Raw genomic sequence first — 13,695 nt, 5'->3', positions numbered from 1 at the left:
ACCCTTTGCCACTAACCTAGCCTTGTAGGTTTGTACTTTTCCATCTGCATCTCTCTTCTTTTTGAAGATCCATTTGCAGCCTAATTTCAGATATCAAGGCTTCAAGCCACTTCTCTCGATCGGTATCTGACAGCACCTCGGTATAGGTCTTAGGCTCATCGTCATCTAAATCAACTTCATCATCTTGGTTCTCAATCATTAGATTCAGTGTCTCAGGTGGACGACGAATCCTTCTAGGCCTATTGAGTGGTTTTCTTTTGGCTCGGGCTGTTCATTCTGAATGTGAGTAGGTTCAGGAATATCACTATGATCTTCTTGAGGTAAAGGTGATGCAACTATTGTATCATCTTGTCTTTGATGCATCTCATTGTGTTGAGGAGGTTCTTCGAGAGTCCCTCTAGGGTCTCCTCTAATAGTAATTGCCCCTCCCAATAGATCATCAAAAACTCCCACTAAGTTATTGTTCAAACCATTTGGCAATACCTCATCCTCAATGTTATCTTGTGGTTCTTGAATTTCTTCAAGATCTATAATGTTGTGACCTTGTTCCTTTAAGACATAATTGTCTTCAAGAAACGTCACATTCCTAGAGATTATCACCTTGTGATCTCCAGGGCAGTAGCATTCATATCCTCTAGTTTGTTTAGGATATCCCACAAAGTAACACTTCTCACTTTTAGATTCCAACTTATCAGTCATTTGTTTCTTAAAAAAAGCTGGACAACCCCCAGGTCCACATATAGTTAAGACAAGACTTTTTACCATACCATAACTCATATGGTGTTTTCTCAACTGATTTAGATGGAACTCTATTCAAAATGTAAATAGCAGTCAATAAAGTATGACCCCAGAGAAATAAAGGAAGACTAGCTAAACTCATCATGAATCGAACCATATCTAATAATGTTCGATTTCTCCTTTTAGATACTCCATTCATTTGTGGTGTACCAGGAGGTGTCCATGCTGACTGAATTCCATGTGATTTCAAGTAATCAAGAAATTCTCGGCTCAAGTATTCCCCTCCTCGATCTGATCGACTTTTGATACTTTTCCTAAGTTGTTTCTCAACTTCACACTTAAACTCTTTAAATTTCTCAAAGGCCTCAAATTTGTGTTTCATAAGATACACATATCAATACCTTGTGAAATCATCAGTAAAAGTAATGAAGTACGAATAACCACCTTTTGCTTGAGTAGGAAACGGTCCGCACACATCTGTGTGGATCAACTCTAGCACATCATTACCATGCACCACTTTCCTAGAAAGTGGCTTATTAGTCATTTTTCCTTTGAGACATAATTCACAAGCACCATATGATTCAAAATCAAATGAATTTAGATAGTCTAACTTTCTCAATCTTGCTATCTTTTTCTAATTGATATGACTAAGTCTACAATGCCAAAGATAAGTAGCATTATCAGTATTACATAGCTTTGGTCTTTTATTTTGCACATTGAGAATATTCTGTTTGCATTCAAGCATATATAATCCATTCTCTAAAGAGGCATTTCCATAAAATACTCCATTATTAGAAAACGAGCATCTGCTGTTTGCAAAATGGAAGGAGAAACCCTCGATGTCCAACATCGGAATGGAAATAATATTCTTTGAAATAACTGGAACAAACTAACAATTATGTAAATCTAGTCTATGTCCTGAGGGAAGATCTAATCTATAAGTTCCCACGCGTTCGGCAGCAACTCTTGCTCCATTTCCAACACGTAGGTCTACTTCCCCAGGCCTCACTTTCCTGCTGTCTATTAGACCTTCCTCATTATTACAAATGTGTGAACCACAAGCGGTATCCAATACCCAGGATTGCGAGTTATTCATAGAGATATTTATCTCAATGACAAACATAGCTGAGCTCCCACTCATTGCACCTTGTGCCTTGAGTTTTGGGCACTCTCTCTACCACTCCGTGAAATTTGACCTAGTCAATTTGTTTGTTTCCATCATACACTCATAAGATAAGTTTGACATATTATCTGAACAGAAAATAAAATGAAAATCAAATTAGAAATTCATACAAAGATCACATTCGCATCACTAATCAAACAAGGGTTTATTGTATTGATTAGCTCCCACTAATTTTAACATATATTTTGCCCCCCATGCCAACCATGCTTCTATGAATGAGCCTAAACCTTGTAGATTTAGAGTAAACGCGAGGGCGTAAAACGCATGGTCGAAAAGGCTAGAAATATCAAACAATTGTGATGGACGACGCATTTGTTTCAAAAACAAGACTTATATTTTATGGGGAAAAAGTGTGATACTAGTTATGTGAATATAATATCCAATATCAAAACTCAAACAATTACTGGGCGCCGCCTACCCAGACATAGTATAACATGGACTACACATACTGGGCGCCGCTTGCCCAGACATAGTATAACACGGACTACACATACTGGGCGCCGCCTACCCAGACAATAAAACGGTCTCTAACTAAAATAGTTAAATAAATAAGCATAAAAAATCAAATAGCACGCTTATCGCATGGGATATCAAACAATGCTCAACAAATACAATTATTAATCCAATTAATATTTCATTAAAATTAAACGTGGACTAGCAATTCATAATAATTCTAAATTAATATATAAAATATTCAACATTAATTCCAAATCAATATTACATATATATTATTTCCAAATAATAATATATCACCCCTTTCAATATAATAACAGATTTGTTCTCGAATTAATAGAAAATATATGCTATTACTATTTCAATAAATAATGAATCAAATCATCATATTGGGATTTATCACTATTTTTACTTCCAAAATAATGACATAGTGATCATAATGGACCAATACATCCAATAACACAACAATTGCTAACACACGTCCCAATTATTGAAACAATTTATATGAATAATAATTTATTGATCAAATCAATAAATGTGATGTAATTGGAAATTTATTTATAAAGCTCAATTTCCAAATTAATGTAACCCAGCCATTACTATGCACCATTAATTCTCTTAGGTACCACCGCTTCGGTTCCTCATGGCATCCGCATCGCGGACGCGATGCTGTCTCGACAAGACGAGTCAGCATCGAGACAACATTGCGACACTTGTTTCGTCTCGACGAGATGAGACATCTCGTCGCGCGACGCGTGCCGGCGAGGCCGGCCTCGAGCAGGCGAGACGACGCGCGCGCCCCACGTGGCGCGCGCTGGAGGATGGCGTGACGCCCACTCGCCGGCCCGCGAGTGGGCGTAGAAATTATGACGTAATAATTTTTTTTTTAATTTAAACGGTCAAATGACCGTTGCAACAAACGGTCGAATTTTTTAATTTTTTTTAATTTTCTTTTATTATTCTATAAATATACTTCATACTCCATTCACCATTTTACACACAAACACTACTCTCACTCCTCTTCCATTCACTACACTCATCTATTCCTTTCTCTTCAATTGTTGAAAAAATGTCCGACGATGGAAACTCCAGCGGCGCTCCGGAGGGTTCGACTTGAACTCGTTTGACGATTGGGCGAGCAAGTACAACTTTTTGGGTACTCCCGGTTCGTCGCCCGGCACCCAAGACTCAACCACTCCGCCGGCGTACCAAACACCACATTTTGATGTGGATGCATACTATTGACCCTCTCGTGTTGGAGCGCATCAATGACAACGCCTATGTGATAGATATGCCCGGTGAGTATAATGTTAGTTGCACTTTCAATGTGGCTGATTTGAGTCCTTTTGACTTTGTAGGAGATCCGGATTTGAGGACAAATCCTTTCCAAGAAGGGGAGGATGATACAACCATGCCCGGGCGGCCCGTGACGAGGTCTATGACGAGGCGCCTATATGAGGGGATCACTGCGTTCATCAAAAAGACCATGCTGGAGGAGTCTACGACGACCGGGAAGCCCGCGACGAGATTGGCGATGAAGTTTGGCGGCTGGGAGTCAAACTTTGAGGCCCAAACTCACCCGGGTCGGGTGGCGTCACTGGACTCACCGAGGCTTAGCTACACCACCTGACCGGGTGGCCTTTATGCCACCCCGGGTGGCTCGTCCAAGGCGTGAAGAGATCAGAGGGGTTTCACCCGGCCGGGTGATTTAGCGCCCTTAATTCCACCCGGCCGGGTGGGAGTGACGCGAGCCTGATTTTGTGGGCCTTTTCTTTGGAAATTGGACCCTAGTATAAATACTGCTTGATGTCATCTTTTTCCTTGGATTTTGCTGAATTATATGCTTGAGAGATTTGTTCCTCTTTGAGAGGGTTTCTTATCCAATTCCTAGATTCTAGGTTGCTTGGTTCATCAATTCTTAGTGAAGTATGGGGCAAGTAGAGGTATGCTTCAAGGTTTGTGGTTTCCTTGAAGACCTAGCCATGGATGCATGTTAGTATGTTGTAAGTGTCTTAGCTTACCGCATCAATGACTATGTATCACAATTTCCACTCTATCCAATGCTATTTCCTTCTTTGTTTATCTTAGTTTCCTTATTTGTTGTTGGGTTCCCTTTATTGATAAAATAGAAAACCAAGTCTCACAAAAAAATACCTAGATCAAGCATCACAAATGGGTAAATTCTTGGGAAATGGATCACAAAATACATGGATCCACATCACAAATATAATATTAGGAACGGGAGCTTTGGTGGAGACGGAGGCAGACGTTTCCGGGGCTCTGGAGAATGACTGCGGCGCCATTTGTGGAGGAAGATGAGGAAGAGAAATGTGGAGAGTAGCACAACAAAGAAATGTGAGATAGAAATCATTTTTGGTTTGGAGAGTCTAATGTGTAAGGAGAAGGAATGGCAAAGGGTGTTTTGTAGATGCATTCGATTAGAAAGTCAAAATGAAATTAATAGTAATTTGATTAGAAAGTCCACTGAAAATATCTTGTTATTTTTCTAATTCGGTAATTGATGTTTCATTTTCCATGCTATGAAATTAATAATTTCAAACTAATATGTAATGCATGACCTATAAGGTGCACTAGCCCGATTCGTTCGTACAATTGAGCCTGATTTTCTTTTCCAACATTCACAACCATTTAACTTTGTAAATTTACTTTTAATAAATAAATGACTAAGAAAATAATTAGTCTATTCACTAAAGGTCCTTTTTAGATTCTCACAATTTTTCTATATAGAGTATATTTTCTTCCATGATAGTAATTTTCTAGTTCGGCGACTCACTTCTTAACTAAGGCCAACTTATTCTTGAGGTGATTGAAGCCGTCATTTCAGGTCCCTTAAATAATTGAGAGCCCAAATATATATTCTACGTATTCATGAACTATTTATATAAAAGCACTATAAGTCATATAGTATCCGAGCCTTTAGATAAATATATTGACAATTGCACGTGTTATACACACAGTTACATAATACTCCCTTCGTCCCATAGTAGTGGTGTCATTTTGTCATTTTAGTATGTTCCATAGGAGTGAAGTCATTTCTCTTTTTAATAAAAGTCAACATATTTCTTCTCTTACTTTTCCCCCTCTCTTACTTTATTTTCTTTACTTTTTCCTCTCTCCAACTTTATTATCTTTTTATTTAACACATTACACACATTTTTCTTAATCTTTGTGCCGAAAAAGAATTCCTCCACTACTATGGAACGAAGGGAGTATTGAACACAAAACAACATTTGACTTCAAAACTTCATAAATCCGTAGTTGGATCACAAATGTTGATCCGTGGTTGAACTCCTCTGATTTTTTAGACATTGGTACTACATAATCATGTACTTGGCTGTTCGGTTTGTTAGTGACAAACTCAAAGTTTAGGATGTTTAGCTTTTGATTTACTCATATTATTTAAACTCTTGAGTTCTTGTGTCATTTAATTTACCCTTATTAATTAAATCTAAGTATATGGAACCAATGTTTACATATGTAATATTACTGCATTGCATTATATACATAAAAATGCATTGATATTATGGTATAACTGTATATGCAATATAATTGCAGTACCAGTTTTTATTATACAAGCTGGTCAAATTATTTATAGGCGGTCTTCATGTCTAAATCGAACATGGAAACACGTAAGTTCAAGGTTGAACCGATTGATCCAATCCGATTTTAAAACATCGACATTACGTTATCTAAAAAGGAACTTGTGATGTAGTAGCTACAACAATCAAAGGACACTTTTTTTGGGGCGTGAGTCCACTAGATTCACTTAAATCTAACTCCTTCATTTTCGGTCCATTAGGCAATCTAAAATCAAACTTGTGTACCAACTTGGCTACGGCAAGCTCATCCACCACCTCCCCGAATGTAATACCAGGGCAACCCCTCCTGCCTGCCCCAAACGGGATGAACTCAAAATGCAGACCTCTAAAGTCTATGTCCATTCCAAGGAATCTCTCTGGGCGAAATTCCTCAGGATATTCCCACATTGAAGGATCTCTAGAAATCGCCCAAACATTAATCATCACACGCGTACCAGATGCGACGTCATAGCCCAATACTATTGTGTCTTGAGTTGATTCACGACGGAACAACCATGGGTTCGGCGGATGCAATCTTAGACTCTCCTTCAGCACTGCTTTCAGGTAAGGCATTTTCTCCAAGTCTTGCTCATCAATTTCATCCTTACTTCCAGCTACTTCTCTCACTTCATTTTGCAAAGTTTTCATGGCTTCTGGATTTCGTATGAGCTCCGCCATCGCCCACTCAAGAGCTGAAAATGTAGTATTAGTTCCAGCACCTAACATATCCTGCAATAAAAATATTCAACCAAACAGGGGCAGCCATAATAAGAACATGCCAAAACATTTCTATAAGAAAACACACGAGTATTGCTATAAGAATTAAAACAAAAACATACATGTGGTAAAAGAAAAGTATTCATACCAAAACAATAGCTTTGATAGTGTCATCTTCAATAGGGGTGAGACTTGCATTCTCTCTCTGAAAATCAAGCAATATGTCCATAAAATCCAGCTCACCACCATTTCCCTCTCTCCTCTCCCTAACCCTATGTTCTTGAAGAACAGATGCCAGAAACTTATCCATCTCCTTAACCACTCTTTCTACTCTCTTATCCAAACCATCAAACCTTCTCATCCATCTCAGGCATGGAATGTACTCCCACAGAGGTATACTCCCCAGCAGCAACCCAAACTCAGTAAACATCTCCTTAAAATCACTCTCTGAACCATACTTGTTTCCGAGAGCCACCCTACAAACCACATCGTTGGTCATAGCGTACATGACGTCGCTCAAGTTCATGGGCTTCGAAGAAGCACTCAATTTTCTGATCTTGTCGACCATGAGGGAAGTCTCTTCCTCCCTCACGCCGCGATAAGATAGAACCCTTTTGTTGCTCAGCAGATGAAGCACGCATATGCTGCGGCCCTGCCGCCAGAACTCTCCATACGGTGCGAAGATCACATTCCGGTTGTTGTAGTTCAGCCGGCTCGAGACGCTTAGGTCGGGCCTGCTTGCGAAGATTAGGTCATGGGTTTTCATGATCTCTCGCGCAGCATCGGCCGAGGGACGATAAGCACGGGGACTTTGCCGAAGTGGACCAGCATGAGGGGGCCGTGGCGGCGGGATAGTGATTGGAGGTATCTGTGGGGGTTTGAGCCCAGCTGGTGGAGGTTTCCGATTAGCGGGAACTTTGGTAGAGAAGGTGGAAGCCTTCCCCGGTGAGAGTTGCTGCGGCGCCATTTGTGGAGGAAAATGAAAAAGACGGATGCGGAGATTAGCACAGCCAAGAAATGTGAGAGGGAAACCATTTTTAGTTTGGAGAGACTAATGTATGAGAAGAAGCAAATGGCAAAGGTTTTTTTATAGATCCCTTCGATGATTAGAAAGTCAATTGAAATTAATAATTTGATTAGAAAGTCCACCGAAAATATCTTGATATTTTCAGAAAGAGAGTTTGGCTTGTATTATATAGATGATTCAATGTTCCATAATTGATGTTTAATTTACCTTGGCCCAATCTAAAATTAATAATCGTAAATTAAAATAAGAAATTGCATAAATAAGAAAAACCATCACTTAATTAAAATTACAAAAGACGAGAAGTGTGCTAAATTTCTTCAATGAGACATGTTGGAGTTAGCCTTAAACTCATTTTTTACGAGGGTAAATGTTTTTCTTTTGTATTCTCGGAATTCATTTTTTGCCACTAACTATTTGAGAAAAAATAAAAAATAATAATTAAATTGAAAGCATTAAAATTCACAAAGTGAAAGGAAACAAACCAAAATTCAGCAACCATAAGTGCCACAAGGCACGACTGGATTGTCCTTCATCATGTGGTCAGGTAAGAACGAAGCCAATAATTTATTCCGAGACAAACAAAAATATTAGATGGGAAAAATTCAAGAGTCTAGGAGGGACATTTTATAAATAATAAAAATTACCAAACTTTACAATAAATGATTTATTCATATCTGAGTATATTGAATGGCCCATACATGCTAGATCCGTCCATGCAGTTAGGATCGCTCTAAAGTTAGCTAGGTGGTCACAAAGTACAAGGAAACAAATTAAAATTCAGCAACCATAAGTGCCATATGGCACGACTGGATTGGCCTTCATCATGTGGTCAGCCAAGAACGAAGCCAGAAATTTATTCCGAGACAAACAAAAATATTACATGGGAAAAATTTAAGATTTTAGCAGGGAAATTTTATAAAAAATAAAAATTAGTACCTCCGTCCCCCAAATTTTGACAAATGTTGAAAATGTTGGTGGGATGTGGGTCCTACTTTTAAAATATTAGTTTTATAATAAAATGTGAGTAGGAAGGAGTTAGTGGAATATGAGGTCCACTACCAAAAATGGTAAAAGTAAATGTGTCAAATTTTCAGGCACAGACTGAGTTAGTATTATATTTTATAATAAATGATTTATTCATACGTGAGGATATTGAATAACCCCTACATGCTAGATCCGTCCATCCAGTTAGGATCGCTCTACAGTTAGCTAGGTGTTCAATAAGCAGGCCTGTAGCCTGCCTCACTCTTCTACAACAACATTGTTTGGCGCCGTTGTAATTACTATTCTTAAATATTATTATCTTGTATTCTTGTGTGAATATGATGACCTATATGTTTGGCTGGCCCCAAATTTTTGGGTATACGAACATATAGTCAAATTCGTTCGTATAATTAAGCTGATTTTATTTTCCGACTTTCAATCCCATTGACTTATCTGAACTAGTTTTGTAAAAATGATAATAAATAGTTAAAGTGGAGAAATAATAAAATAAAAAAGAGAATAATGTAGAGAAGAGTCTTATCTACATTATTCCCTTTTTTACCTTATTATTTCTCCACTTTAACTATTTATTATCATTTTTACAAAATGAGTGCAGAAAAGTCAATGGGAACTGCTAAAGCGGGACGGAGGAAGTAGCTGATAGGAGGAAAGGTCCATAAGACTTATATAGAAATTTATGTTCTTTATGAACATCGAATTGAGATAGTTATATTTATATATGTAGTTTCAATTGCCAATAATATCAACAACTTAGAACCAAAAGAAAGCATATCTAATTAAATTTCTGATCGTTTGTTAAATTTCATTAAAAGCTCAAAAACATTTTTTTCTACTAGTTTAAGTTTAATTTGATCTAGATACCTACCTCCGTTAGTATAAAATATGAGTAATATTATATTAGGGCTTGGGCTATAGTCTTATCTTCGGGATAGTAGTGGCCACCCTAGTTTCAATACATGTAGGGTCCTGGGCATTGCCACTTGTCAGTATAAAATATGAGTAATATTATATTCTTTCAGTCCCCATACAAGTGAAACATTTTTTTCAGATTATTCTACTATAAATGAGATATTTTCTTTTATTTAAAAAGAAAACCATACTATATATCTCTTACTTTATAATCTCTTCTACTTTTTCTTTCTATCTTTTTTCACTTTAAAAAACATGTGCCCAAAAGAAATACTATCTCACATGAAATGGGACGGTGGGAGTAGTCCCGTCTAAAGATTTTTGGAAAAATACACACTTCTATTTTTAGTAGAGAGTATTTTTTTTTCCTTTATTGAGATGGTCCTCATTATCTACTAATAATAATATATTCTTTTTCTTCTAATTTATCAATTGTATATTAAAATATGCATCATTTCAATATTGCTATTTTTATGGAACAAATGAGTAATTTTTTAATATCGTCCATAATGTTAGGTTCGTGAATATAGTTAAAAATAGTTAAAAAAATTTGTTTGATATTTGTTTCATATATTCATTCAGGTGTATTTCATAGTGAGGAGAATACATGCCTAAATAGGCTGATGATCATTTACATATGGTATGATTTACCATAGCTACAAATCAGGAAAGAATAATTTACAATTAATTTGAGATCATTCTAATTGATTTCCTAATCTTTGTGTATCTTCCATGATTTCTTCCAACACTCCTCCTCAAATTAAACAATGGGCTCACCCATTTTTAACTTGACCAATACTTCATGGAAGCTTCTTGAATCCACAACCTTCGTAAGAACATCTGTTAACTGGTCTTTTGAATGAACAAAGGGAAGGTCCAAGATTCTTGCTTCTATATTCTCCTTGATGAAGTGGCGGTCCACTTCAACATGCTTCGTTCGATCGTGTTGAACGGAATTTTCAGATATGCTTATTGCTGCTTTGTTGTCACAAAAGAGTCTGCACGGCTCCCACGAAACTGTGCCTCCGCACTTGATAGAGCTACTACCTTTTGCTTTTTACTTCGCCAAGTCACGAGATTGCCACCCACGAAGGTAAAATATCCTGCAGTCCATCTTCGATCATTTGGGTTCCCTGCCCAATCCGCATCTGTGAACCCATGCACCTCCAAGTTCCCATGATTTTCAAACAAAATTCCATGTCCCGGTGTCCCCTTCAAGTAACACACAATTCTCAAAGCCGCTTCCCAGTGATCGACTTGAGGCTTATGCATAAACTAACTAACTATTCCCACTGCATAGGCGATATCGGGTCTAGTATGAGATAAATAGATAAGCTTACCCACCAGACGTAGGTATCTCGTTTGGTGGGTGAGTTCGGCTCCATCATCTAGTCGAAGACCATGGTTCTGCATCATTGGGGTTTCTACAGGGTTGCAATCTAGCATTCCTATTTCGGCCAAAAGATCCAAAAGATCCAAAACATACTTCCGTTGACTTATAAATATCCCCTTCTTGGATCTGATCACTTCAATGCCCAGAAAATACTTCAAGAGACCCAAATTCTTCATCTCAAATTCAGCAAAAAGGTCCTTCCTTAGCTGGCTTATCTCCTCCTCATCATCTCCAGTAAGGATCATGAAGGAACTGGCAGCGGAAGCGGTGCGACGAATTAACATAATTTAACAGTTATTAATCGCACAAATAAATCACATAATAAACAGATCTATTTAGCAGATTATTTAGACAAAATCTATTCGCGTAATTCTCACATGTATCATGCTCATAAGTTGAATTAATCATGCTTTAAGAATATTGAAATCCTAAACATGCTTTTCTACGGAGCAGAAATAATACCTAATTAATTCTCCAAAGAATTGAAGATGGCTAGCAGCTTCTCCACGTGACGCTTTGAATACTAAACCACAGATCTTCTCTCTGGTTCCCGAACTGTACTCCATATATATCAGTGTGGGCTGATCTCACTAGAATACTAAGACTTAAATAAAGAAGACAGAAGAAATCCCTTTTTGGAATTGGAGAAAAATTCGAACCCTTCTCTATATGGGGGGGATGAAAATTTTGAGTATATTAAACTATGATTTCTGTCTCATTTATTCTCCTATTTATACTAAGTACCTTTTGGGCTCAGTTAGGGATCTATGGAAGGTTTTGGATATAGGCTCATCCAATTTACTTTTTACTAATTAAATTGAACCCACAATTAAATATAAGTAATCTGGGTTTCTGTTTTAACTTTCATTTCCCGCGCTTAAGATAAAAATGTCCATTAATAAATTAATGTCTGCTATGGACTTAATTAATTAACTTTTTATTAACTCCAAGAGTGGACTTAGCATGAAATGCTTATTTATTATTCATAGAAAAATCAAACTCCAACTAGCTAGGTTCCGAATAATAAAACCTTGTTTTGCGCTCCTCTTGAGGACATTATCAAACGAGACTCTCCTCGCGCACGATTCAATATAATAGCAATCCTAGCATCGCTAGATATTTATCACCACTACCCAATATATCAAGTTTATTGGGTTACGAAAAACCCGCACCATTTGATAAATCAAAGTAATGCATAATCAATACCGTATGCTCAATGCTAACCTACATTGATTAAGAAAAAAATATTTATCAAGACCTCGCCTTTCAGTAGATAGCCCAAGGACAAGTCTTGTTGTTAGATCCGTTCAGTGCTATACCACACTAATGCCATCTTATTTCAGTATGACTTAGAAATATGCGGACTGACATTGCAACCTTTCTCGATGGATAGTCTAATTCCAACTAGGTTGTGAAATTCTTCTTTTTCTTTGTTTAGGACTGACCGTGTTACCTTAAAGTGGACGCCGCCCACAACCGGTCTACTAAAACAAAGACTTAGACCTTGTTAAGTTAACTTATACATTTAAACATGAAATTAACATCCATTAAATGTAAAACATAACAAACATTATGACAAAAATAATCTGTTTTATTCCTTGGAAATAAAATAAGAGTTTTACAGTATTCAATCACTCGAAACGTGATTTCTAGTATACAAACTCTAACAATCTGCCACTTATACTCAAAACACTTTCGAGTATACAAAAAAATGTGCTAACGTCTAATACTCCCACTTATACTGAAAGCGGATTGAGGTGTTGTATTAGTCGAACTCCCATTCCTTCAACATGGCTCTCAAACGGCTTGACCGCTAATGCCTTCGTGAAAGGATCTGCCAGGTTGTTTTCTGACTCAATCTTGACCACTTGTATGTCTCCTCTCTGCACTATATCTCGAATGATATGATACTTCCTCTCTATGTGCTTGCTTGCTTTATAAGCCCGTGGTATCCTCGAATTTGCCACAGCACCAGAATTGTCACAATAAATGGTGATGCTCTTGGGCATATTCGTAACCACACCTAAGTCCAGAAGGAAGTTCTTAAGCCATACAACCTCTTTTGCAGCCTCCGAAGCGGCCACATATTCGACTTCCATGGTAGAGTCTGCAATGCATTTCTGCTTTACACTCTTCCAAATTACAGCTCCACCTCCTAAGGTAAACACATAACCGGAAGTTGATTTTCTCGAATCTACATCAGCTTGAAAGTCTGAATCTGTATATCCTAAAGGACATAGCTCGACTGCATTGTAAACTAGAACATAGTCCTTAGTCCGATTAAGGTACTTGAGTATGTTCTTTACGGCAGTCCAATGTCCTTGGCCGGGATTTGATTGATATCTTGCTACCATGCCAATAGCAAAGCAAATATCAGGTCTGGTACAAAGCATAACATACATGAGACTACCAACAGCCGAGACATATGGTATCCTTCTCATCTCTGCTATCTCAGATGATGTCTTTGGACACATCTCTTGAGACAAATGGATGCCATGTCTAAAAGGTAAGAAACCTTTCTTGGCATCTTGCATGCTAAAGCGTCTAAGTACCGTATCGATGTAAGATTCTTGGGATAAGCACAACGTTCTCTTTGCACGGTTCCGAAGAACCTTGATATCGAGAATGTGTCCCGCATCACCCATATCTTTCATCTCGAACTGGCTTCACA

The 13,695-nt window shown here is 37.7% G+C and overlaps 1 protein-coding gene and 1 pseudogene across 1 annotated transcript; both read right to left on the bottom strand.

The window, feature by feature from the left end:
- Positions 1–204: 204 nt before the first annotated feature.
- LOC125189630 lies at positions 205–699 on the bottom strand. Its single transcript, XM_048086890.1, has one exon. It carries the CDS (start codon positions 697–699, stop codon positions 205–207), a length of 495 nt encoding a protein of 164 aa, XP_047942847.1.
- Positions 700–5,894: 5,195 nt separating this feature from the next.
- On the bottom strand, positions 5,895–7,745 carry LOC125190659 (annotated as a pseudogene).
- Between the last annotated feature and the right edge of the window lie 5,950 nt (positions 7,746–13,695).

Source organism: Salvia hispanica, chromosome 5, assembly GCF_023119035.1.
Source record: "Salvia hispanica cultivar TCC Black 2014 chromosome 5, UniMelb_Shisp_WGS_1.0, whole genome shotgun sequence".
NCBI classification, from domain to species: Eukaryota; Viridiplantae; Streptophyta; class Magnoliopsida; order Lamiales; family Lamiaceae; genus Salvia; species Salvia hispanica.
This window is presented reverse-complemented; position numbering and strand designations above follow the sequence as displayed.

Bases quoted from the DNA above. Each gene is read 5' to 3' on its own strand.
- LOC125189630 (XM_048086890.1), bottom strand. From the start codon at position 699: ATGACTGATAAGTTGGAATCTAAAAGTGAGAAGTGTTACTTTGTGGGA.